This window comes from Bos javanicus, chromosome 16 (assembly GCF_032452875.1).
Source record: "Bos javanicus breed banteng chromosome 16, ARS-OSU_banteng_1.0, whole genome shotgun sequence".
NCBI classification, from domain to species: Eukaryota; Metazoa; Chordata; class Mammalia; order Artiodactyla; family Bovidae; genus Bos; species Bos javanicus.
The window spans coordinates 27,855,655-27,883,505 of record NC_083883.1 but is presented as its reverse complement, the minus strand read 5'-3'; the positions used below and the strand labels follow the sequence as shown (position 1 = coordinate 27,883,505).

The window sequence follows — 27,851 nt, the reverse complement described above, 5'->3', positions numbered from 1 at the left end:
GCCCATTTAAATATATGTCCATTGTTGGGAGAAGTTTCACAGAGGTGAAATCTTTGAACATAGAGGACCACTTCCATAGCAGACTGCCAGGTAGAAAGGAAAGAACTAGAAATCATGGATTGGTTGTGCTCAGGCGATCATGCATGGATCTTAAAAATACGGTGCTTACAGGGAGCTCTACTCTAGGGAACTTTTCCCATGGGTCTGTAATGACCTATATGCAAAAAGAATCTCAAAAAGAGTGGATATGTGTATATGTATCAGATTCACTTTGCTGTACTGAAACTAATACAATTGGGAAATCAACTATACTCCAGTAAAAATTGGTTAAAAATACAATGCTTAGTGAATAAAAGCAACAGATAGAGTGAAGTCTATGATGGTGCCTTTGTGTAAAATTAGACATGCTCCTAAGACAGCAGTGCTCAGCCTAGAAGAAAGTATACCAGCCAACATGAAGCTTATACAGAAGGGTTGAGGTAGGGATGGAGAATTAACTAGTCAAGTATATTTATTTAGTTCTTTTATTTTGTTGTTTGTTTATGGCAGACACTGAAAGCAGAGTAGCTTCAAGTGAGCGACTTTGATAGATATTTTGGAATTTGAAATCTTGCCTAAATCAGGCTTCTGGCATAGTTGAAAAGGAGAGAAAAGATTTCTTAGGTTATCCTAAAGTAAGCAGAATGCTTTGTTTTCTTCCCTTGAGACATGGTCTGGCTCTGAGAAAACTCACTTTGCAGTTACACCGCGAGGTCACGTATAAGTGCTTCTTATGCCTGATGACGTGAACACACTGTTCACATCTGTTTCCTGTTCACATTCCCATCTTCCGGGGAACTTTGAGTCTCTGAGCCACAGTATCGGTTCAGTTGAACAATCACATATTCAGATTTGCTGTGTGTCAGACAGATACTGAGATTGTGTTTTTCGGGAGAGGAGAAAAACTGGGAGGAAGCATTTGAGGGCCAGAACTTCTGTACCAAAGGAATTTATAGACCAGTAAGACAGATAAGACCGGGATCCGGACAACTGTGATGTGAACAGTCGTCTGAGAAGCAGAGAGAAAGCGTCCTCCTGGCTCGAGGTGTGTGTCTGTGGGAGGGACAGGGCTGGAGGCAATTTTATGGTTTTGAATTATTCCAGAAAGCTTTTCGAGATTTCTCATTTGGTGATTTGAGGCTGTGACTGTGGAGCAGATAACTTCTATGTTTTAAGTCTTTATATTTCTTATAATTGATTGGAAATTCCTTGAAATTAAAAATAGGCAAAGATAAAATACCACTGTATATGAATCTGATTTTTTTTTTTTAATTGAAGTATAGTTGATGTACAGGTAAGTTACAGGTTTAAAAGTCTGTGAAGTTTTGATTGTCACAGGGTTAACCATTGACGTTTTAAGTTAATATACACTATACAGGTTAATATGCACTGCTGTTATCTATTGGTAAAAGAACTAATGCTGTAGTTCATTTACCCAGAAATTTAGTTTCATGTTACATCTCTGCTTATAAGCCCCAATGCAGTGGTTCTCAAACTTCAGTGGGATTGCTGGGCCATACCTCAAGGTTTTCTGATTCAGGAGGTCTAGGTGGGGGCCTGAGACTTTCTGTTTCTGGCAAGTTCCCAGCGATGCTGATACTGTTGGTCTGGGGACCATGCTTTGAGAACTACTCTAGTGATGTCCCTTATTCTTCAGCCTGTGTCCCTTATACTTGACCTCAAGGCCCTTTATCAGCTGTTTACCTGTCCATCCTTGTTCATATGTGCCTATATTCCTGATACACTGGCCTTCTTAGTGGTGACGGCACAGACCAAGCCTGTTCCCATCTCAGGGTTGTTGCCTGGAATGTCTTCCCTGGATGTTTCAAGAGGCCGGCTCCTTCCGCCTCAGTTCAGCTGCTCCTCTCTCAACCGTGATTAGCCATGTCCTGCCATCACCTGCATCTTTCTCTATCACATCACCTTTTATTGTGCTCATTGATCAGTCTCTTCTCTCCGCCCTGAAGAATGCAGACTTTCCCATTCTCTGTGGGTGAATGAAAGATGTTGAAAACAACAAGAAGATGGGACTGAGAGGAAACCAAACCAGGAGCTCCTTTTGAATGACTGACGTTCATGAGAGAAGACTCTATGTCTCAGGGGAGGTGACTGCTCTCTGTTTCTGTAGATGAAGTGGTTATGTAATCAAACATCTAAAACCAGCTATTTTTCAGTATGTAATGAATTTTTTTCCCGCTATTAAAGTAACCATATTTACTATGTCATTTTTCTCAGAATGGTAGTTGTCTCAGAAAATGATTGTGTACTCTAGAAGATCCTGAATGAATGGCTAGGAAATGTGGTGAACTTTTTTAACTATTCAAATTTGTGTCATTGATTTCTAGATTCTACTCATTTGCTCTAGTGACCGAAGAAATAGTTTATAATATAAAGAAATCCTTTGAATATGATTTTATGGTTTTTCTTTATTTTTAATGAATCCTTTCTATTTAAAAAATTTATTTAATTTTATTTAAAAAACTTTCAGGCCACACCATGCAGCATGCAGGATCTTATGAGTTCCCTGATGAGAGCTGGAACCTGTGCCCCCTGCTGTGGAAGCATGGAGTATTTTTTTTTTTTTCTTTTAATTTATTTTTTAATTGGGGGAAAATTGCTTTACAATGTTGCGTTGGTTTCTGCCATACAACAGCAGACATCAGCCATAATTATACATATATCCTCTCGCTCTTGAGCCATCCTCCTCTCCATGCATCCCATCCCTCTAGGTCATCACAGAGCACCAGCCTGGGCTCCCTGTGTAATAGCTTTTCACCAGCTATCTGTTTTACACGTGATAGTGTATGTACGTCGATGCCGCTTTCTCTGTTCATCCCACTCTCTCTTTCCCTTACTGTGTCCATGAGTCCATTCTCTACATCTGTGTCTCCTCCATTCCTTCCCTGTGGATAGGTTCATCAATACCATTTTTCTAGATTCCTTATATATGTGTTGATATACGATATTTTTCTTTTTCTGACTGACTTCACTCTGTATAACAGACTGTAGGTTCATCTACCTCACTAGAACTGACTCCAAGTGGTTCCTTCTGTGGCTGAGTGTAATATTCCGTTGTATATATGAACCACATCTTCTTTATCCATTCATCTCTAGAAGCACATCCAGGTTGAGAATTGTGGAATCTTAACCACTGAACCGACAGGGAAGTCCCTGATTTTTCTTTAAATAACTTACATGTCTGATAGAAACTGACGGGCTGATGTTTAAAGTATTCCGTGAGCAAAATGCAGTATATTTAGTGAATACATGCTATACTTAGTGTAGAAATGGGTTTAAATATCATTGATCTTTAATGGAACATTAGTAGATGTGACCCATGGTAATTGATGAAGATTTTATAAAGCAGTGTAATGGCCTCAGGAGTAAACTCTGGGCCGGAGAGATGGCACATAAGCCTCTGTCAGCAGTGATCGCCGATAGCGGTAGCAAGGTTGGACGGATCATCAGGGAGGCTGGGGAGTGTCTGAGGGAAAGGACTCAAAGACTAAGTGTCCCTGCTGCTCCTCAGGGAGACGTCACGGAGACCTCTGTCGGGATGCCCACTGAACTACTGGGGAGGGGTGGCAGGGTTGTCCAGGCTGGGGTGGCTGGGTGGCACACCCCCTGCAGAAGGAGGGCAGCCCAGCCCGCCCTTGGGACGGAGCAAGTCCAAGTCAGGGAGCCAAGCAAGCCGCCCCGTGTTCTTGGTTCGTGGCCCCTGGAGCAGAGTTACCACAGGAGCAGACAGCGAGGCCTCTGAGGAGCAGGAGGCTGAAAATGCTGGAAGATTGGAATGATCTGCATCTCATTTCTGACCCCTTTCTCGGGTTGGAAGCCAGAGTTGGGCTGAATGGCTCTGTATGTTTGAGAGACTGAAAGAAGCTTTGGTTGTTGCTGTTTCTTAATCCCTTTCTATGTATCTTACTGTTAAGAGAGGTGTTTTTCTTGACCAGGTTATAGGAAGCCTAGTAGCAGCATCCTCTTCTAGAAGGTAGTCTGGGGTCTTCCTTCCTTCATTTCATTTCTGTCTCCATAGGGGAATTATTAAATACAAAAATCATCTTGACTTTTCTCTACTCTCTACTACCATTATTATCTGATTGCCTCTATGGTGAGTTTCCTGTGAGTTGTAAGATTGGGGAGGATTTATGTCACTCTTTTTATAGATTGTTCATTTTCCTCTAAAGGACAAATTTTTTTCTCATATATGAATATATATATATATATATATATATATATTTTCTTAGGTAAACCTAAGTGATTTGGGATTTTATAAATCAAAACTCTGGTGCTTTTATTGCAAAGCTTAAATTCCTTTCTATGACAGGGAACATCCTAAACTCTTAGTTCTATTTTTCTTTCTGTTAAACTTCACATGGTTTTTCAGTCAAAGGAATAAATTTAGCCTCTGACACAAAGTAAATTTCTTGTAAATGCCCTGGTCAGTTTTTTTTTTTTTTCAATTTCCTTTTGGAAAAGTCTTCCAAATTTTAATCTGAAATAATTCCTCTTTGAAATGAGTCATCCTTGTATTAATAGCATAACTTTATAGTTACAGTGCATACATGTCCTGTTAAAATGGAACTCTTAAAAATAAATCTTTGATCTCTTCTTTTTTAATGAAAATTGTCTCTGACTTTGGATTTTTGGAAGGGCAAGCCTTCTTCAGACATGACTTGGGCATGAATTACTGTGCAGCGCGTGTGGGGAGGCCTGGTGCAACTTAATGTAATGGTGTTTGGTCTTTCCCTGAATCTTTCTCTTCAGATTGATCACTTTAAGAATCAAATCTTATTTGCTGTTTTTAGGGAAATATTTTCACATTATCACAGTTTGTATTGTGTTATGTATACTTTTAAATTGTACATTATTATGAAACTATATTAACATTGATATTTAAACAAATTTAAAGTGACATCTATACCCGATCTCTGGAGAAGGAAATAGCAACCCACTCCAGTGTTCTCACCTGGAGAATCCCAGGGATGGCGGAGCCTGGTGGGCTGCCATCTATGGGGTCGCACGGAGTCGGACACGACTGAAGCGACTTAGCAGCAGCAGCAGCAGCAGCATACCCGATCTCATGATACCAGAGTTCTCTTACGTATTCTGTACAAGACAGTTCCTGTGTCTGTATGTTTAATTTTTTATATTTTGGCTGCGCCATGCAGCAGGTGGGATTTTAGTTCCCTAACCGGACATCAAATCTGCGCCCCTTGCAGTGGAAGTGGAGTCTTAACCCCTGAACCACCAGGGAAGTCCTGTCCATATGTTTTAAATGGTTAAAATCTACAACTTAATATTTCTATTTTGTAACCTTATCTTGCCATTTTCTAACACTGTACTTACAGTAGTTGGTACCTGGGTCATAGTCCCTCCAGCAGCTACCCTTCCATGGTTAACTTATTGGATGTTAGTTTCCTATCTTACTGTTCATAGCTCCAACACCACAGTGAAAAATCTTCAGCCATTTACAGGTTTTCTTCATTTCAGTTATTTCTGTAAGGGTAATTCATGGGGTATACGTAAATTTACGGGTTTTGATAACATGATACACTTTACTTTCCAAGTGGGATTTTAAACAATTTTTAGTACCATCATTATATCTTTGAATGAATCAGTCTCATCTCTGTTGGATCTTACGTTTTAATCACTAATTTAATAGTTGTAAGTGATGACTCATTGTTTTAATTTACATTCATCCTTCCCACTCTGTGTTTTACCTTTCGTATTGCCCTATGGTCTGTCCCTGAGAGCCTCTGCTCCTAAGTATATATTAGATTTGATGCTTACTCTTTTTTAAAAACATGAAGTTCTTGATGTGCAAGTTGGTAAGAAGTGAGCAGTTCATGTCTCTGTTAATGGGAAGGGCTGACCTGGTATCAGGGGAAGAAAAGCCATCTCTTCTGTTCTGTCCAAGCTAGACTCTGAGCATTTTCAGATACCCCAGCAATTTATCGTCCTCACAGCTGCAGGTTCAGCTGTGAAAGCTGATGTGTTGTTTTGATCTGATTATTGCTGTGCTTGTGATGAAAATAACTTACGTCACAAGTTCCCAGGAACACATTTGTGAGTCAATGAAAATAACCAAGTTTCTCACAGTAGCCTCCCATGCGATTTGACGCCAGGAAACTCCATTCTCCTTTCTTCCTTACGGGAAAGGAGCTAAGGGAGTCATCTTTGTTTTCTTGAGAATATGGTGTTTTCAGAAATCTAAAGAGTCAGGAAAAGATGGCATTTTTAGAAGTAAGGTTACTATAGATTATTATTTTTCTTTTTATTATTTCCTTATGCATGCATAAGCCATTTCAGTTGTGTTCAACTCTTTGTGACCCTGTGGACTGTAGCCGGCCAGGCTCCTCTGTCCATGGGATTCTCCAGGCAAGAATACTGGAGTGGTTGCCATTTCTGGCTCCAGGGGATGTTCCCTACCCAGGGATCCAACCCACCTCTCTTCTGTCTCCTCCGTTGATAGGCAGGTTCTTTAGCCCTGGCGCCACCTGGGAAACCCAGAATTTCTTTCTTTATGCTTGCCATTAGTTTATGCCTGTTTGCTGAAACCTCAGTCTGCCTCAGATCACATTCATCTTTCTCCTTTCTGAATTTTCATTTTACTTACAGCCCCACTCACGTAATTTGGTACTAAGTTGTTCTTAATTTGGTATTAAGTTTTTTTTATGAGTAAATTTTATTTCCCTTAAGAGATTCTTGTATCTGTCACATAGTAAGCATGTAGTGGGCATTTAAGATTGTGATATAATTCACATACCATAAAATTCACCCTATGAAGTATGTAATTCAGTATTTTTTTTGTTTTGTTTTTAGTATGTTCACAGTGTTAACCACTGGTAATTCCAGAACATTTTCATCACCTTAGAGAAAAACATCCTCTAGGGTTACACGCTATTCCCCCTCCCCTCAACCCCTGGTAAACACTAATCTACTTTTAGTCTCTATGGATTTGAATATTGTGGTGTTTCTTTTTGTGCCTGACTTCTGTCACTTAGTATAGTGTTCTCAGAGTTCATCTATGTGTAGTATGCATCAGTACCTCATTCCTTTTATGGCTGAATAATATTTCATTCTAATGCAGTGGATGTTTAAGATGTGTTTCTTGTGTGTGTGTGTGTGTGTGTGCGTGTGTGTGTATTTGCAGGCTCATAAGTGCGGCACACGGGCTTAGTTGCCTCACAGCACGGGGTACCTTAGTTCCCTGACGAGGGATCAAACCTGTGTCCCCTGCACTGGAAGGTGGATTCTTAACCACTGGACCACCAGAGAAGTTCCAGGATATATTTCTTGATTGTTAGGTTTTAGTCCCTGGCTAAAGTTGAGGCAGTATGGTGACCCTAGAAAACAACATTGTCAGACAGATATTTGCCATATATATCACATAGCAAGGACCAGGTAATAAGAATGTTTGCCTTATTAATTTAATTATTGATTCTTTATCAGTTTTATTATCCAAGTGATGTTTAATCATTCTAGAAAGTTTAAGCATAGATAAGTCCCCCCAAATTCATTTCATAATCTTACCGCCAAACATTACTACTGTTAATTTGGTGAGGTCTTTTTTTGTTTGTACTACATGTCTGTGTACACGTATTATATTTTTCCATTTGTATAGTGGGATATGGTGAATACTGTTTTGTAACAAAACAGTACATACCTGACCATTCTTGAAAGTTTCGCTTTTTGTGCTTTTTCCTTCTGGAATGTTTTGGTATTAGATGCTGAAAAGTTCTCTAAGATTTAGCCATTTTATTTTTTATCATTAAAGATCATGAATTTTTGGCCAAAATTATTGTTTTCAGAAGGACTTAGTTGATAGAGTAGGTTAAAATTTTTTTCTTTAGTAAGGTTTCAACATGCTGATAAAACTGCCTCATCAAAATGAAATAAAAACAGCTTCATCTTTTTATTTTTTAGGGAATTAAGTTACACTTCAAAGAGCGATGTTTTGTAGCACAGTCCACTTATGAAACAAAGATAAAAAGAAAGTACAGTATAAAGAGCCCGTGTGCCTACTTTTCTCAGGTTAGCATGATAGGTTAGTTTAACTAGCCTTTTCTTTTGATTTGGCTCGCTTTTCTATATATTTAAGAAATACATATATTCTTTCCCAGTATGGTTTATCCCAGGAAATTGGATATAGTTCTCTGTGCTGTAAGGAGGACCTTGCTGTCCATCCCTTCTAAGCGTGATAGTTTGCATCTGCTGCTGCTTCTGCTGCTAAGTCGCTTCAGTCGTGTCCGACTCTGTGCGACCCCATAGACGGCAGCCCACCAGACTCCCCCGTCCCTGGGATTCTCCAGGCAAGACCACTGGAGTGGGTTGCCATTTCATTCTCCAATGCATGAAAGTGAAAAGTGAAAGTGAAGTCGTTCAGTCGTGTCCGACTCCTAGCAACCCCATGGACTGCAGCCTACCAGGCTCCTCCGTCCATGGGATTTTCCAGGCAAGAGTACTGGAGTGGGGTGCCATTGCCTTCAAGTTTGCATCTACTTGACCCTGAACTCCCAGTCCATCTCTCTCCTCCCACCCGACTTAGCAACAACATCTTTTTATGTTATTGTTTTTCCTCTTCCAAATAAAGAAAAGATATTCATTGAGAAAATGCCTGATTTACTTCCTCTGTAAAATTTGGAACAACTATGAATTATCACAGTAAAGCCTATAATTGTGGGCAGATTATAATGAAAAGATTTTAAATTATAAGTGATATGTAAATGCAAGGGGACATACTTAATGTCTATAAATTTAAGATGGGTGAAATGAGTTTAAACTATTTATTTCAAGTGACGTGATGCCTTTTTGTTCTAATGGAAATATTCTAGGGGGAAATGTGGCATTTATAGGTCTCAGGGCCACCAGGCGCAGCTGGGGCTGGTGGGTGGTCCCTCTCTCCCACCCCTTCTCTGGGATTGTCAGGAAGACACCTGCCCTCGGCTGCACATCAGCTGTCACACAGTCACGGCTCAAAGCCACCTCTTCCCAGCTGTATTGTTGTCACTGTGCTGTGGTGTCCCATTAAGAAATTGTCAAACTTGATAAACTATCTTTGTAACCTAAAAAGTAAGATAATCACTACAGCAAAGAAAGTCAGTGCAAATGGGACTGTGCTGGTTTGGCCAAGCTGAGCATGAAGCATTTGCGGGTTCTCCAGACATAGATTGCCACTGGGCAGTGAGTACTGGCCTAGGAATAGAGACTAGAGATACAGAGTCAGCATCATCAGCAGCATTCCCCTCTCGACTGAATCAGTCCATCCATTAAAATGCTCTGTAAAAACTCCATGTTGAAATAAAGAAGAATCAAAGCACCGCTTTTACTCTGTCTTCTTCCATCTGTGGCTCCATATTCTCCACCTTCCTTTTTTTTTGACCGCACCATGCAGTTATATGGGATCTTAGTTCCCCAACCAGGGATCGACGTGCCCCCTACATTGAAAGTGCTGAGTTTCAACCACTGGCCTGCCAGGGAGTCGCTGTTTTCTCCATCTTTCTGTTCTGAGTCTCTGCATCCTTCCCTTGGGCTCTTAGCCTGTCTCAAACAGGCCTTCGACCTCGTTCCTCAGACAGCACTGGTCAAGGCATCCAGCAGCCTCCGTCTTGTCCAGCCTGGAGAACTGTCCTCATTCTCGTTTCTAAGATCGCTAAGCTTTATTTGACTTAGTTGAGACACTGCTTTGCATGGTCTCTGGTATTCCACACTCCTTTGTGTTTCTTTCCATTTTTTATGGTTGGATCTTTTCTAATCCTTTACTGGGTCCCTGTCCTCTATGGGACTTCTGGCCGAGGCCCCAGTCCTGTGGCCCCTTCCCTAATCTGTTCCTCCTTCCTCATAGTAAATGACAGCACTATTTACTCTGTTGCTTAGACACCAAATCTACGTTCATTCAATTTCTATGGTTGCATCCCACATTCTGTCGATTAGGCAAGTCTTGTTGACTCTGCCTTCAAAATATAATCCGGTCCAGCCATTTTTCACCACTTGCTGTTACCTGCAGTCTGTGCTACCATTATATCTCATTTTATGTGCTTCGTGTGTGCGTGCTAAGTCCCTCCAGTCGTGTCTGACTCTGTGACCCTATGGACTGTATCCCACCAGACTCCTCTGTCTGTGAGATTCTCCAGGCAAGAATACTGGAGTCAGTTGCCATACCCTCCTCCAGGGGATCTTCCTGACCCAGGGATCAAACCCATACCCTTATGTTTCTCAAATTGGTAGATCGGTTCTTTACCACTGAGCCATCAGTGAAGCCCCTTTATGTGCTACATTTCCTCTTAATTGGTCTTCCATGCCTGCCTCTCTGTGGTCTATTCATATAGTAGCCAGAGTAATGTTTAAAAAAATGACTTCAATACTCTTTTCAGAATCCTCCAGTGACTTATTTTTTAAAAAATTGAGATATGATTTACATACCACCATTTTGAAGTATCCAGTTCAGTGGATTTTAGTATGTTTACAAGGTGGTACAACCATCACCACTATTTCCAGAACATTCTCATCACCTCAAAAAGAAGCCCTGTACTTGTTAGCAGTCAGTCCCCCAGCCCCTGGCAACCACCAATCTAATCTTTTTTGTCTCTAATGATTTGCCTCCAATGGCCTCTTAGATTAAAATCCAGATTCCTTGCTCCAGCCTTTGGGTCTTTGAACAATGGTTTTTGGTTTGCAGTTTCCAGAGCCACAGTATCAGCATCTCAAGGGAGCTTCTTAGAAGTGCAGAATCTCTGTCCCCACCCCTGGTCTACTGAATCAGAATCTCTGAGGGTGGGGCCTTGCCATCTGTGATGAATAACCCTCTGTTTGCACCACAGCTTGAGGACTCAGTGGCTTCTATGCGTGATCTAGTCTCTTTGAGTTAATCTCCTATAATCCTTTCCTCTTGCTCACTCTGTCAGAGTGACCTTCCTCGTCCACAAATATGACAAGCTTGATTCCTCCTCGGGGCCTTGACATTTGTTCTTCCCTCTGCTTGGGCTGTTCGTTTCCTGTACTTTGTGTTCTCTCATTCTGTTTAGATTGTGGCTCAGGAGCCCTCGCTCACCATAGAGGGGTTGAAGTCATTGAGTTTGAGGATGGAGTGGGGAAGCATCTTTTGCTTGCCTGTCTCCACCCTGCTTTGTGCCCCAGGAAGTTGACTTCTATAAAGGCATCAGTAGTCTCCCTTTCCATCCGACTTCTAGTTGGGTTTTTCCAGTGAGGAGGGGTAGCACGGATGACCTAAGAAGGAGGAAGCCAGGTTGGGGTATTTATTCCCCTGGGGTGGTTGTGTCCCTCTCCACACAGCGCTCTCTGTCTCTCGTTCTGTACCGTGTGCTGTAATGGCTACTTAATAAAGATTATGTCTGTATTAGAACTTAAACCATAAAATAGATAGCCTATAAATCTTGCATAAATGAACAAGATGTTGAAACAAAAGTAGGATGGCATAGCATGATACAAACTGAAGAGGAGAGGACACTAACTTCTGTCGGCGTGTGTAGCTGTGCTGAATACTGTCTGCTCTGCTTTCTGTCAATACCTGTGGGAAACTTACTGTGAAAATAAATCAGAGGTGAATCTGTCAAGTGCAGTAACAGCTGCGGTATTTATTCATTCCTAAACACACACTTACTGTGTGTTTGTTACAAACCAGGCACAGTTCAAGGTGCTAAGGATGCCGTATTGAACAGACAAAACCCTGGGCCTCATGGACCGTCTGTTCTAGCAGGGAAGACAGTAAAAGCAAGTGAAATAAATACAATACATGGTATGTTGGTCACTGTGCCAGGGAGAGAGAGAAAGTAGGGAAGTGCATGTGTGTGCATGTGCATATGTGGGTGCACGCATGCTGTGCAAGTTGAGGGTGGTGGTGGGGTTTTAGGCAGGATGACCAGGGAAAGCCTCCCGGGAAGGAAGTGGTTGTATCAAGACCCAGGGAAAGGAGCGGCAGGCCGTGCTGGCACACAGGGAAGAACATTTGTCGGGGAAGGTCATCAAGAAGACGTGACCTCAGGCTCGACCTGCAAGCTGACCCAGGCACTTGGAGGCTGTTCACCCACCTTCCTATCCTTGGAACGTGCTGCCTGCTGTCCCAGGCTCACGCTGCCCAAGGACGCAGGCTGGAGACTGAACCCAGGGGGACCCTCTCCATAAGCTTTTACCATGCTGCTGGGCAGGGGTCGGGGGAGCCACTGGCCCTGCAGCCCCCAAGACCAGTCTCCTGAGCAAGCTGCCTTGCTTCCGGAAAGGCCAGTTGCCAGTCTGGAGTGGGCTGCCTGCCTTCTGTCTCTCCTTGCCCTCCGCGCCTGGCGCCAGTTTCAGAGTCCACCCCAGAAGCTCTGAGGACGTTTCGAGCCAACAACATGGCAGTCAGAAACAGGATGCACAGGCTCCAGGGGGTGGGAGGCAAGGAGGAGGATGCTGGTGGAACCGAGCTTGAAGGTCCGAAGGCCGTGAGGGCTGGAGAGGGGGTGGGGACAGGTGGTCCCAGATCAGCTCATCCATATGAAACTCCTGCTTTTCTCTCATCCCCTGCCTGCTGCTACCATAATCTCAGAGTGGAGCAAGCCTGGTTTTCCTCCTGAATTTGCTATGAATTGTTTAGTTCACCGCCCCCCCCCCCCCCCCCCGCATCCTCCCACATTTAGTCACCAGATCCAGTCTTTCTGTTGAATTTGTTCTTTCCCCCTCTGTCCATTGCCTTCATTCAGGTCCTCACTTCGCGACTGAATTGCTACCTTCCAGGTTGTGGACTGTTGTGAAGAAGTTGGCTCTTACAAACACCCAAACTACGTGGCAGCTCTCAGGAACTTAGGACTCTTATTTTGAAGACCAGGAGGCTGGGATTCAGAGAGGTGACATTACTTCCCTAATAATGATTAACAAGTCTGGGGTAAGAACCCAGATCTCCCACCTGGGCGTCAGGAGCAGCTCACATTGCCGGCCTGGCCTTGGAGCACTCAGCCCAGAACAGTCACTCCAGAGCTGTCTTCAGGCATGCCTGAATGAAGTCCACTCACCACTCACACCAGTGTTAATCCTGTGGGATTTTGGGGGAAAAGTGCAGTGATCTTAGAACACATTTCTCATCCTTCGTATCTATAATTTGTACTTTTAAATAAATGAAGCTGTTGTCTTCTAAAAAGTAAAACACCAGATCTCTATACAAGTTTGGTTGTGTGCTTAGTCGCTCAGTCGTGACCAACTCTTTGCGACCCCATGGACTGTAGCCCACCAGGGTCTTCTCTGTCCATGGGGATTCCCCAGGCAAGAATACTGGAGTGGACTGCCTTGCCCTCCTCCTGGGGATTTTTACCAGGGTTCAATAGAGCATTTCCTAATACTCTTCTGCTATAAGGAACAGCTGAAAGAGTAGAGGATGGGTGGAGAACAGAATTGTACGCTCATCCTCTCATTTTAGTAGCCAGTATAAAGACTCTTTATAAAAGACTCTTGCTTCATTTATAGAGAAAGTAATATCTGCTCTGCTTATCTGAGAGTTGATGTAAGTTTCTGAGATAATGTGTGTGAAAGGACTCTTTAAGATGAGGTTTACGAGGTAAGGCACTTTTATCTTGGGAAATAACCTCTTATTTGTTGATACAGTGTGTGTTTTGTATATAGGGGTACTCAGTCGCTCAGTTGTGTCTGACTCTGCGACCCTTTGGACAGTAGCCCACTAGGTTCAAGGGGTTTTCCAGGCAAGAATATTGGAGTGGATTGCCATTTTCTCCTCCAGGGGATCTTCCTGACCCAGGGATCGAACTCTCATCTCCTGTGTCTTCTGCATTGAAGGCAGATTCTTTACCTGCTGAGTCATTGGGAAAACCTGTTTTGTGTATATACAGTATATTAAATATTTCTATAATTTGATAAATGCCTCTTAGTCTCATATTTACAATGAAAACGGTTCCTATGTTTGAAGTGTTAAACTTCAGAGAAAGTTCTGATGTGGGTAGGGAGTATGGAGGAGGAGTACTCTTTAATACTAAAGTGTAAATTATTTACACTGGTTACATGTGCTGTATATGTATCCAGAGTCGCACCAGGGTGGAAACCTGTGTTCATTTTGTGTAACAGTTTTAAAGTGCTGCCTTGTTGGCTGAGCTGAGGCCTGGAACTATGTATCTTTATGTAGCACAGTTTATCAGAATGTGAAGAACCTGATACAGTTAGCTTGAAGGCTTCTGAGCTCATGCTGACAAATTTTGCAGCTTTGTTTTCATATGTTTTATTTTTTTGATAGCATCCGCTTTAAAATTTATTTCTGAGTTGCCTTCTAGCTGTAATGGGTTCCTGTCTATGTTTTCCAGTTTGGGGGGTTCCTTTCTGTGTTACATGTGTTTCTGTGAATGAAGAGCTTCAGTTGCAGGAAGTGGAGACTTGGCTTACTTTGGAAAAGCATAGTTTTACTGCAGGGAGGAGCAGGGAAGCCCCGTGGGCAGAGCCCACGGACCCAGGGGGCCTCCTTCTCTGTGCATTTTCTTCTCCCCTTACTCAAACCAGATCCTTGAGGCGGCCAGTCTGCTGTTTCAGCCAGTTTCCATCATCATCCCTGGTCAGATGCTGCCGCTCTCCTGCTGTCCCCTCCCCTCCCCCACGCCCCCCAAAAAGAAGAGCCTAATGCAAGCAACTCTCACTTCTGGGGTAGTGGGAGAGAGGTTTATGCTGGGTGAGACGCCATGTGACTGAGGGCACTGTGGCTTGTATGTGTCATTGTGACCACAGTGCAGATCCTACTCATTCTGCCTTTAAAAGAAAAAAAAAATTATTTGTTTGGCTGCTCCAGTTCTTAGGTGCAGCGAAGGGGATCTCCATCTTGTTTTTGGCATGTGAGATCTCTGGTTGTGGCGTGTGGACTCTTATTTGCAGTGTGTAGGATCTAGTTCCCTGACCAGTGATTGAACCCAGGACTCCTCCTTTGAGAGCTTGGAATGTTAGCCACTAGACCACCAGGGAAATCCCCTTCTGTTTTGTTATAGCCTTAAAACCCAAACTCCTGCAGTGTTTGGCTTGGTCTCATTAATTCTTTTTACAGAATGTATACTGGTCCATCAAGTTCATGTTTCAAAGCCATTGCATTTTCTTTCTCTAATAAGAATTATTTTCACAGAATATAAAGCTCACAGTGGAATTACACTTTCAAATTGTCTGGGTTTTGTTTACTTGTTTTAATCCCGATACACATTAATCTGCCCAGAGTAAGTCCTCACTGAATGAATGAGCTAATGGGTTTGCAGACTTGAGTTGTCATCAACAATTTATTTGCTCAGTTTTCTTCAGTGCTAGGAATTAACAATGGTTGTTTTTTGTTTGGTTGATTTTTTTTTGTTTTGTTATTTGATAGGTGTGAACACTTGAATTCTTTAGCGAAGTGAAGTGAAGTTGCTCAGTCGTATCCGACTCTTTGTGACCCCATGGACTGTAGCCTACTACGCTCTTCCGTCCATGGGATTTTCCAGGCAAGAGTACTGGAGTGGGTTGCCATTTCCTTCTCCAGAGGATCCTCCTGACCCAGGGATCAAACCCAGGTCTCCCGTACTGTAGGCAGATGCAGTGTTTTTAAGATACAGTATCTGTTTTTACCGGGAGGAAGACTGAGTTTTAGATCTAAATCTTCTGGTCTGAGTGTTTATATACAAGGTCATCTCAGCTTTAGCACGACAGCCATTCATTTCTACTTACACCTTATTGATGAATACTTAAGCTTTTTAAAAATAATTGTATTTATTTATTTTTATTTTTGGCTGTGCTGGGTCTTTGTTGCTGCCTGGGCTTTTCTCTAGTTGCTGCCTGGGCTTTTCTCTAGTTGCCGTGAACAGGGATTACTCTCGAGTTGCCATGTACGGGCTTCTCATTGGGGTGGCTTCTCTTGTGGAGCATGGGCTCTAAGGTGTATGGGCTTCAGTAGTTGTGGCCGGTGGGCTCTAGAGCACAGGCTTTATAGTTACACGTGGGGTTAGTTGCTCTGAGGCATGTAAGATCTTCCTGGATCTGGAATTGACCCGTGTCTCCTGTATTGACAGGCGGATTCTTTACCACTGAGCCATCACTGACTTATGCTTTAAAGTATGTATCTAATCTGATTAAAACATCTTAGATTTGAAAATATAATTGTTTGAACAGGTGATACATTGTACGTGGTATAAATATTAGATATCCCTCTGAATTCTGTCCCCTTTTCCCATCCCCACCTTCAGCAGCAACACATGTTTTGTTTATGTATCCTTCCTGAAAGAGACTTTGCTCAGTTAAGCATGTGTTTGTGTGATCATCATCTCCTGATCATACTCACGGGGCTGATGGGAGAATCTCTTTGTAGTATGGGCCTGGCACATCATATACTAAGAACTACAGAAGTCTTGGTAAACAAATGACATAAATAAACTGTCAGAGGAAGATTTAACTTGACCTTTTGTGTGCACTGATCCATTTACTGTGCTCCAGGGATCCCCTAGGGTTCTTCAGGCGCAGCTGATGGAGGGAGGGCAGGGGCCATCAGCAAAGCTCCGGGTCCCTCTCCACCTTGGGCCTGGAGACAGCCAGATGGTCCTGTTGTGTATTTGCATTTCAGTTAAGACAGTCGGGGAAAGGAATCTAAAGTAAGCGAGAAGTGACCAGCGCTAGTGTAGGTGGTACTGATAACCCTTGTGTTTCTCCTTCTGTTTCCAGATGTTTCTTACTGTGTACCTCAGCAACAATGAGCAGCACTTCACAGAAGTCCCTGTCACTCCAGAAACCATCTGCAGAGATGTGGTGGACTTGTGCAAAGAACCTGGCGAGAGCGATTGCCACCTGGCTGAAGTGTGGTGTGGCTCTGGTACGTCTTCTTCATCTGTGCCATCTTTATTATAAAAGTTTTAGAGAAGGCAGTGTGTGCCTCTCATGTTTATCCATGGAGAAACTGGAGAATAGGGTGTCTATCAGAGAGACAGTTTTATCTATTCAGTCCAGTTTTGTTGCCTCCTCCAAAGTCTTTTTTTTTTTTAAATATTTATTTTGACTACGCTGGGTCCCAGTGCAACACGTGGGATCTTTAGTTGTGGCATTCCAGCGCTTGGTTGTGGCATGTGGGATCTAGCTCCCTGACCAAGGAAGCAATCTGGGCCCCCCGCCCTGTACTGGGAGCATGGAGTCACGGCCGTTGAACTGCCTGGGAAGTTCCTCCAAAGTCCTCTGCTGTTTTCTTTTTCCGCAGCACATCATAGACACTACAGTATTAAAGGTCAAAGGATAAGCAGCTGATACATGGGGTGGAAACTTCTGGAGGTGTTAGGGTAAAATGTACTGTGCTCAGAAGTGTTTTGGGTATGCTTAGGTGGTTTCACTTCATTAGAAATTTGAGGCATTCTGAGCTGTTCTGATTGTTTTGCCGTCTCTAAGTCTTTGGAGGTTTTTAGGGAGAGCTCTTCGGTATTGAGTTAATTATGGTGGCAGGAGGCAGTGGTGAAATCATAGTCATTATTTTAAGCCTTGAAATCGGTCCCTTACTTAGTTCTTTGGAGCCCTAAAATGGGACAGCCTGGTTTCTTTTTGGCCCTTCAGGAGTTTGTAGATGGAGGAGTAATGTTTCACGAGTTGTGCGCTATCCCTGTACAGCTTGGGTGAGCCTTTACTGTTTCTTTCTTCTCCCCTTTGGTGCAGTTTATCTCAGTGCAGGTTTCCCACTGTTCACTGCATTCACACCGTTCATGGGGGTGTGACTTCAGCTAACACCCTCTGCTTCCCAGGCAAGTCTTCTCAATCATCTTCGGATGATTTTCCTACAGCTGGGTGTTCAGGAAGACTTCCTTCACTCTCTCTGAGCTGCTTACTTCACATAGGAACTAGATTAGACCATTTTCGTAAAGAAACCCTAGTGATCCTTTTTGTAAAAAAAAATTAAATTTATTTGACTGCGCCAGGTTTTGGTTGCACCATGTGGGCTCTTCCTTCGGTCTTCCTTTTGGCATGCAAGATCTTTTCGTTTTTTTCAGCATATGGGATTTAGTTCCTGACTAGGGATCGGACCTGAGCGTCTAACATTGGTAGCATGGAGTCTTGGCCACTGGACCACCAGGAAAGTCCCTCCAAGTGATCCCTGTTAAATGAAAATTTGATAGTTTGACTTTCTTGTTTTAACTTTTTTATTCTACTTAGGACAAAATCCAGAGTCTTGGTTTTAAATTGTGAGGTCTTTAGATTTGTGAGGTCTGGTACCATTTTCCTCCTTGCTCACCTTTTGCCGCTTTTTTATGTTCCTGGATAAATGAAGCTGTGTCCCACCTCAGAGCCTCTGGTGCCAGCTGCTCCTTCTGCACTCCCAGATTTTGTTGTTGCCGGTCATTTGGATTGCAGCTAACACCTTGGCTCTTCAGAGATGTTTCTCCTGAGCTTCCCACTAAAGCAGGCACGAGGTTCTCTATTATGTCATCCTGGTTTGATCCTGTGCATGAGACGTGTCTGTCTGGTTTTTGTGTGTGTGTTTATTAATCTGCTGCTTCTTTAATCCGTGTAGCCTCACACACACGCACGAGAATGTAAACTCCTTAAGAGTGGAGACCTGCTTGTCTCATTCTTTGCTGTGTCCTAGCTTCGAGGGAGTGCTCAGGAAATATTTACTGAAAGAATAAACGAGCTTCTAGCTGCTCTGGTGGCCTCCCTGCATTCTGCAAATAACTTGCCCAAAGTGAAGTGATTGAGACCATGCACTGTGCGCTTCCTCAGTCTCCTCCCCGCTGCTTACCTCAGGTTCCTCTGGATGTGTGCCTGCCCTTCTTTCTGACTTCCTTCCTTTGCCAAGGCTCACCCTCTCCCTTGAAACTCTTGATTCCACTGTTTCCCTTTCCTCTCTAGTATCTTGCTCACTTGAGTTCAGTAGCCCTTGCTATGTAATGAGGGTGTTTAAAGGATATTCTTTCTTCTAATTTTTTTAATTAAAAAAAAAGACCACATGAATGGATTCTTTTTTGTAAGGCAAATAATATAGATGGAATGGAAACCTCTCCCACAAGCCCATCTTGTGTCGCTTGATGTATAATTGCTTATAATTTTAGCAGATAACTTTTCAGACTTTTCTCTGTACTGTAACTATAGAAATAGTTTTGTGTCATCTCTATTTTTTCTTTATGTAACAGTATCATACATCTTGCTATCTACAATTTATCGTTTTACCTTACAGTATAGCTTGGAGGTCTTTTCTGATTAGCTTGTGTAAATCTACACCATCGTACCATTGTTTTTAATTATCATAATTTTCCGTAGTATGACCCACAAACTGCATTTCTTTATTCACTAACATTTCAATTAATTCTCTTATTTCTATAAATGTTGCAGTAGAAGGCCTTGTAGAAGCCTCTAGATCACGTGCAAGCATTTCTCTAGGGTAGATAACCAGGAATTGCTTGCTTAAAGGTTCACACATTTTAAATTTGAATATATTTCACCAGATTTCCCTCAGCAAAGGCTGTAGAAATTCACACTTCTACCAGTTATTTCTAAAAGTATTCCTCATCAAAAAAAGATACTAATACAATGAATTCTTACTTTTGCTTAGCTGATGCTGAAGTTGATCATTTTTCATTTATCTACTGGCCACTTGGATTTCCATTAAAAAAAAAAGATTGTTTCGTTATAGTCTTTGCTCAAGTCTCTTTTGACTTTTGCCCTTTTCCTTCTTGATTTGTAGATGTTATAGAAAAACACAACTCTTCTAGAACTCAGGCCTAGTTGTGTGTTGTTTTAAAAAGTCTTTTCTGTATGTTAAGGCTGTAAACATAGTCTCCTGTTGTTTGGTACCATTAAATTTAAAATTTTTTTCCCTACCCTCCCCACCCTTCCCTTCTTCTTTGTCATTAATTTTTCTGACTAGTGTGAATTAGAGATCTAATATGTTCCCCCCCCCAGGTGGATAGTGAATTTTTTTAAGTGTCTTATTGAAGACACTTGGTTTCTTCCTTACTGATGTGAAACTTCACTTCATAGTCTTGTTATATCTCATAGGAAGTATGTTTCTATAAGCTTCAGCCAGTTACTTTTATTTTTTTCTTCTATTTATGATAGGATCAAATAGTTTTCTTAAATTTTATTTTTCTTAGTTTTTAAATTATGAAAATACGATAACTCATTTACAGAGACTTGGAAAATACAGAACAAAGTTACATATAGTTCCACTATATATTGCAATCATTTTTTTAAATAAGTAAATTAAAGTTTTTAGTTGGAGTTTCAATATCAAACTCTCAAAAATTAGTAAAATGAATATACAGAGAAGTAGAAGGATATAGTAGGCCTGAAAAATACTATGAACCAATTCGAGATAATTAAGATTTATACAGTTTTTACACAGCAGTAACATACTCTTAAGTTCCCATAAACTAGGAGACACTAGAATATATCCAGTGACATGAGACCAGATGCAAAAATTTGATGAGGACCAAATAGTTTTAATTTACTCTAGTTTTATAATAGATTACTACTACTACTAAGTCGCTTCAGTCGTGTCCGACTCTGTGCGACCCCATAGACGGCACCCCACCAGGCTCCCCCATCCCTGGGATTCTCCAGGCAAGAACACTGGGGTGGGTTGCCATTTCCTTCTCCAATGCAGAAAAGTGAAAGTGAAGTTGCTCAATCATGTCTGACTCTTCGTGACCCCATGGAATGCAGCCCACCAGGCTCCTCCGTCCATGGGATTTTCCAGGCAAGAGTACTGGAGTGGGTTGCCATTTCCTGTAAAGGCAACTGCTTATTTCATTGTGCTCCTGTACTATTCTTGTGTATTTTCTTTTTCAGATATGTTTTAGAATTACCTTGAAATGTTCCATGGAAAGTTCTTTGGGGATTTTGATTGGTTGCAGGGAATTCATAATTAATTTGAGGGTTATTTGTATGATGTGATTAAGAGCAAGGTCGTGGGTGTCAACATCTTGTCTCTTTCATTTACTAGCTTTATAATGTCAGACAAGATACTTAATCTCTATGATCCTCAGTGTTTTTCCTACAGAATTGGGATAATAAATGAATCTATTGCACAGGATTGTGTGAAAATCCTAGGCGCTGACACTTGAAGGGGGCTTAGCATAGCCCCTGGCACATTTAGTGTTCACACTCAGCAAGTAATAGCTGTTACGTTTTCAGCTCCTTTTTTTTTTTTTTTTTTGCTATAACTTGTCCAAGGTGTCCCATTTTAAAAATAGTAACTATGTTACTTCCACTTTGTTTGCTTTTCAAGTTTCCCATTTCCTTTAACTGTCTTTTAAAATAAGTAGCTTTTGGGACTTCTCTGGTGGTCCAGTGGTTAGGACTGCTTCCAGCGCAGGGGACACAGGTTCGATCTCTGTGCAGGGAGCTGAGACCCCACATGCTGTGTGGTCAGAAAGTAAAATTTTAAAAAACGATAGCTTTTACTTGCCATCTCCATTTCCTTACTCCCCTCTGGTTTATTTGCTGAGAGAACATATCTTGGATTCTTGTTGTTTGCTAGGAGCTGTGCTTGATTGTAAAGAAGAGAGAGATGAACGTGTGCTGTCAAAGTAAAAACAGGAATCAGCAGACATTTCTCTCATACAGAGTGATGACTTCAGGAATAGATGGAGGTGCTCCATCTGCAGAAGGAGAAGAGGGTACTGGGGACAGTTCTCAGTGCTGGGAATGGCTTGTTCAGAGTCACATAGGCATGGACGCCAGGACGAGGGATGGATGTCGTTGGAGCATGGGTTAAATGGGCGGCTTTGAGAACCTTTGAAGTGTATTTCCGCTTGTGCTGGCCTAAACTTGATATATGTATGCATGTTGTCACTGTAGGCCATTAGGACCTTAGCTTCTAGACCTAGAAGGTCCACGCTCAACATGGACTGGAAGTCATTTCTTTTGAAATAAAGTGTATGTGTATGTGTGTGTGTGAGATTTTTGTTTTTGTGAGGAGGTAGAGGGTCTGCATGGACTGGAAGTCACTTCATTTCTTTTGGAATAAAGTGTGTGTGTGTGTGTATGTGTGTGTGTGTGTGAGAGATTTTTGTTTTTGTGAGAAGGTGGAGGGTCTACATGGACTGGAAGTCACTTCTTTTGGAATAAAGTGTGTGTGTGTGTGAGAGAGATTTTTGTTTTGGCGAGGAGGTAGAGGGTCTGCATGGACTGGAAGTCACTTCATTTCTTTTGGAATAAAGTGTGTGTGTGTGTGTGTGTGTGCGCAAGATTTTGTTTTTGTGAGAAGGTGGAGGGTCTACATGGACTGGAAGTCACTTCATTTCTTTTGAAATAAAGTGAGTGTGTGTGAGATTTTTGTTTTTGTGAGAAGGTGGAGGGTCTACATGGATTGGAAGTTACTTCATTTCTTTTGGAATAAAGTGTGTGTGTGTGTGTGTGTGATTTTTGTTTTTGTGAGGAGGTAGAAGGTCTGCCCAGAATTTCTTTCAGGAAGGTGTCCGCTCAGCTCCGAGTGTTTCCTCTTGGGGGGGCGTCTTGGTTAGACTTTCTCTGGTTTAGAGAAGAGGGTATCTGTGTCTGCTCATTATGTCATGTTGCTGTAAATAGAACCCAAGCTGTACTTTGTTGCCACCAAGCCGATTAAGTTCAGGGGTTAGTTCACAGAATTGGCTGCTGAATCTTTGGCTGCTCTCTTCTGTGCCCGTGTTGTTTATTTAAGGTACTCAGATAGTGTCCTTGGTTACTGACAAGTGCATTGAATTTTTTGGGGGGCCACTGCAGCATTCTTACATGAAAAATGATTAAGTTCTTTGATTTTAAACTGTTGGCATCCTCAAACAGTATATTTGGTTTTTATGTTCAGATTCCTTAAGATTGGAAGATTACAGTTCCCATGTAGTATTTAGCTATGCCTCTTTTTTTTTTTGTCTCAAGGAATATTTTCAAGGCAGTAAACAGACTTTTGTTTGGAAATACATGTGTATGATTTTTTTTTTTAAACATGGTTTGTAAAATTGTCAAAAAAAAAATCCCTAATAGAAAGACAAGGCTATTTAGAAAGTTGTTTTTAATTTTTCATTTGTATACTTGGAAAATCATAGAACCATTAGAGTTAACAGAGACCTCAGAGACCATCCTATGAAATAGATAACAGGAACTTTGGAACCTGCAGAGCTTCACGGCCTGCCTGGAACTAGTGAGGGGCTGCTGAATCTGACTCCTGAGCTCTTGCCAGTGGCCCTGACCCAGTCCTTTCCTATCCCCATATTCCACCCAGCTTTGACCCTGATTATGTGGGTGGTAAGCTGGTGATACTTCATTTTCTAAGGGTTCTTTTTTTTTTAAAAAAGATCTTAGATAGTATTTTCTGCATTCATAATGCATAATTTGTATGAAGGGTAGACAGTAAGTGATGTGTTACCAGGTAACATGACTTGTACATGATTTATTCATTTCTTTTAGAACGTCCAGTTGCCGATAATGAGCGAATGTTCGATGTCCTGCAGCGGTTTGGAAGTCAGAGGAGTGAAGTTCGGTTCTTCCTTCGCCACGAACGCCCCCCTGGTAGGGATGTTGGTAGGTAGCATCCTGTTGATCATGACAAAGATTCGGACTTCAGTTTCATGCTCGGGAGAGGTGACCCGTGATCAGGAGCAGGCAGTGTGATGGATAAGTGAGCAAGAAGCAAGGGGGAAAAGTGAGGATAGCCGTCTCTCCCAAGCCCTGACTCTGTAGGGTGGGCAGAAAAGGGTGCGGTTCTGTTTGTTGTGTTTTGTTGAAAGATGGAAAAGTTTGATGACAGTTTTTTTTTTTTTTTTAATGTTTTATTTTTGGCTGCACCATATGGCACGTGGAATCTTAGTTCCCCGCCCAGGGATCAACCCCGTGTCCCCTGCCTTGGAAGCACAGAGTCTTAACCACCAGACCACCAAGGAAGTCCCTTGACTACAGCTGTTAATATGGGCGGGAAAGAAAGGAGTCAGTAGAGAAGGAGTTTGAAATACAAGGAAGAAGGGAATGCTCGATGGGCAAGTTAGCCAAGGGGAAATTCAGGGTCGAGGGGGTCGAGGGGTGAGATAGGAGGGTAAGAGAAGGGTCTGTTCCATTTTAACAGGGTGGAAGGGAAGCTTCCCAGAGGCAGGAAATGTGTGCTCTCTATGGGAGTAGTGGGAGGGGCTTCTCATTTGAAAACATTTGTTTTCTCTGAGGGAGGGAGGCCCTGGTGGAGAATAAGAGAGAGTGTGGCCAGGGAAGCTGGCACGCCAGGGCCCCTAGAGGACAGTGGAGATTAGACACCAGGAGACCATGGGTGATTTTGCTGCAGTGGTGCTCTGCAGCCCAGAGGGTTGTAAGAGGAGAAGATGGTTGGATTGACCCAAGGTTGGAATTTGGCCAGACAAGTTCAGTGGAAAATTGGTGAGACAAGGAAAAAAGAGGATGTTGGTGATATGGCATTCAAGCCGAGATGGGGATGAAGTGAAGGCGGAGGGGCTGCAGAGAAAGAAACACAAGTTTCAGGTTATTGAACAGGTGTAGCGAGAGGTAATTGTGGTCAAAAAGTAAGAAGATTGAATTTAACATGTCAGGAGTAGAGCATTTCTAGATAACGTGGTCTTGTATTGGACCATGAAATAAAGCTGAATTAGAGAGGAGACAGGAAGTTGTGGATCTGAGAGGCGAGCTTTTAGATGGTGAGGTCATCCAAAATGAAGGGGGGGGACTTGGGCAAAGAGAACAGAAGGGTCAGGTGGTCACGTCTGTGTGACCAGAGTTTCTAGATGACAGTAAGCAGAGGGTAGAAGGTGATAAGTGGAGATCGGAAATAGTGGGCTGAAAGCAGACTAGACATTGAGAACACAGTCAAACCTGTGACCCTGAGGTCTCTCTCATAGGATGTAGGAGAGAAAGCAGTTTCAAGTCTTGAGATCTGTAGGGAAGCCTTTGTTCTCAGTGGAAAGTGGTTGCAGCAGGGTTACTAGGTGTTTCTAAAAATGTTGGGATTCTTAAAATGGAAAGTTGACGGTTTGTGACTTTAGTATATATTGAAAAATTCTTGGGAGTAAGAATGTCAATAACAGAGGTTAATTATTACATGTTATAGAATCTCAGTTTTATTCCTTTAGTCAGAGGTCCACATGGCAGCCATTAGACATTATCAGAGGTGTGGGAGACCCCAGAATTGACGTAGTCTAGCCTCTTCTGCTCTACAGATGAGAAACGCTGATACTTAGGGGTTAGATGACTTGTCAGAGGCCACATACTAGGAGGCAGAGCCAGGAGGGGAACCTGAGTCTCCTTATCCTGGCTGGTTCCTCGGCCTTTGAGCTTCACTGTGTCTGTAATACTGTTTTAAATAAACATGCATTTTTTTCCCCCCAAAGCTGCCTTCTTTTTTGTGGTTTTGACATCTGCATCTTATTTTTATTTTGTTCTTTATTTACATTATTGCATATATCTCCTTTTACTCAATTAGTTGAATTTTCTCCCTTCATCTGTCAGTTCAATTATCTTCCTCTGTGGTACCTGGTAAATTATTAAATAGCTTCTCAATAGTGCAATATGCAGTTTCAGTGTGTCTGTAATGTGAGAAATACAATCTGAAGATAAAGGCGCTGTTTTTACTTTGTTGCAAAACACCAGTGCCACACAGTGTCAAAACTGGGATAAAACAGGATTGCTGTTTAGTGTCAGCCTTTGTGGTTGTAGACTTCTAGATTACAGATTAAGAGACTGTTACTGTATTCTTTTTCTGGTTTAACTAGGACCTGTGACCCAGAATGTATATGACTTTTTTTTTTTTGGCCATGCCATGTAGCATGTGGGTTCTTAAGTTCCTCAGCCAGGGGTCAAACCCATGCCCCTTTCAGTGAAAGTGCTGAGTCTTAACCTCTGGACCACCACCATGGAAATCCGCTACGTTTTTCTCTCTTTTTTTTAATATGACACTATTTTCAAAGCTCTTGCTTTTTATTCTAATTATGTAACTGAACATGCCAGTTCAGTTGCTCTCTCTTGGAGGCAGCAAAGAAAGCAATTATTCCGGAATGGTAGATTTTTTTTTTTTTCCTTGCAGAAATATTGTGACAGATACCTGAGCTATTTTGCCAGAAAATTGAGCAGTTTTAAAAGTAAAGCTGAGAAAACGTTGGAGTTAGGTATAAGTGTGACATGTGGCTCTGAGGATAGACATATTTATTATTTGTGGGAATTTGTGCCAAGCTTCCAGGCAGGTTCAACAAACATTTGATTCAGAAGAAATTTTTATCTAAAGCTTCTTGGGAAATAGTATTTTTTCTCTAACATCTGGGAAGTACAGTTATAAGCTTAATTTCATGTATTTAAGAAACTCTCTTTGATATTTTTCATCAGTTTAAGTTAAAACTATTTTCTTATCATGATACATTAAGTGATGCTGAGAAACATATATTTGGACCTGAAAAGTTCTTTTTACCCCCAAAAAGCAGAATGTACAATGTTTTCCAACTAGTACTTTCCCATGCTAAGAAAATGAAATTTTTTTTACTTAAATGGGGAAGTACTTGCTAGTACTTAGGAATTACCACAAAATTCGAATTACTACTTGTTCTGTTTCGATTGCTTCCTTCCTGTGGAAGTTACAAACACTTTAATGAGTACAAGGGTGGGTTGATTAATTTTCACCTATTTCTTTCAGTGAGACTATTCCCAGTTTTATTTCTGGGTAGCTAAAGAGAACTGGGAACAGACACTGTAGGCATATGGTATGAATGACCCAAAAGAAGAAGTATATTTATATTCTTAATTTTTCTCCTCTAGCACCTAACTCATGCAGCTTTTCTAGGGATTGGTTAGCATGTGACATTTTCTAGTGCTGACCATTCACTGTTCCAAGTGAAGTTTTCTAGAACAGGTTGAATCTGTGAGACCTTAACTTCATTGGTATTAGAAAGTATTGGTATTTTAAGTATATTTTCAACATAAAGTATTAGCATTAAAAACATAACTGAGAAATGAACTGGTACTTAAAATATCTGTCACCTCTAGTGTTAATGCATACTTTTTGAATTTTGTGCTTAGTGAGTGGACCAAGGTCTCAGGATCCAAGTTTAAAAAGAAATGGTGTAAAAGTTCCAGGTGAACATCGAAGAAAGGAGAATGGCGTAAGTGATCGTCGTTACCCATTCTGTGTTTGGACCACAGTGATGCTGCTTTTTTTTTAACTTTTAAATCTCATTCACTGTTCATTTTTTATTCAGTAGGTGATTAAGGGAAACCCTTTTTTAAAGGCTTATTTTAAATTTATTTCATGAAAGTGATTAATGGTCTCTATGGTTGTTGAAATATCCAACAACCTTAGATATGCAGATGATACTATTCTAATGGCAGAAAGTGAAGAGGAACTAAAGAGCCTCTTGATGAAGGTGAAAGAGGAGAGTGAAAAAGCTGACTTGAAACTCAACATTCCGGGGAGGGAGGAGGGAGGAGGGTTCAGGATGGGGAGCACGGGTATACCTGTGGCGGATTCATTTCGATGTTTGGCAAAACTAATACAATATTGTAAAGTTTAAAAATAAAATAAAATTAAAAAAAAAAAAAAGAAACTCAACATTCAAAAAAACGAAGATATTGGCATCCGGGCCTATCACTTCATGGCAAATAGAAAGGGAAAAAGTGGAAGCAGTGACAGATTTTATTTTCTTGGGCTCCCAAAATCACTGCGGATGGTGAGTTCAGCCATGAAATTAAAAGATGCTCGCTCCTTGGAAGGAAAGCTGTGACAAGCCTAGACAGCAATTGAAAAAGCAGAGACATCACTTTGGTGACAAGCATCTATGTAGTCAAAGCTGTAGTTTTTCCAGTAGTCATGTTTCGATGGGAGAGTTGAACCATGAAGAAGACCAAGTGCCAAAGAATTGATGCTTTTGAACTGTGGTGCT

At 41.7% G+C, this 27,851-nt stretch overlaps 1 protein-coding gene across 3 annotated transcripts in view; it reads left to right on the top strand.

The window, feature by feature from the left end:
* TP53BP2 (tumor protein p53 binding protein 2) overlaps nucleotides 1-27,851 on the top strand; it is a 67,510-nt gene that overhangs the window by 10,264 nt on the left and 29,395 nt on the right. For 2 of the 3 annotated variants that reach the window (XM_061382307.1, XM_061382308.1), the window contains 3 exons: nucleotides 16,702-16,849; nucleotides 23,398-23,511; nucleotides 26,992-27,074. In XM_061382307.1, the coding sequence (XP_061238291.1) occupies nucleotides 16,702-16,849; nucleotides 23,398-23,511; nucleotides 26,992-27,074 (345 nt within the window). Of the gene's footprint in view, nucleotides 1-12,740; nucleotides 12,885-16,701; nucleotides 16,850-23,397; nucleotides 23,512-26,991; nucleotides 27,075-27,851 lie in introns of those variants that run through there. The other variant, XM_061382310.1, reaches the window with a different exon arrangement.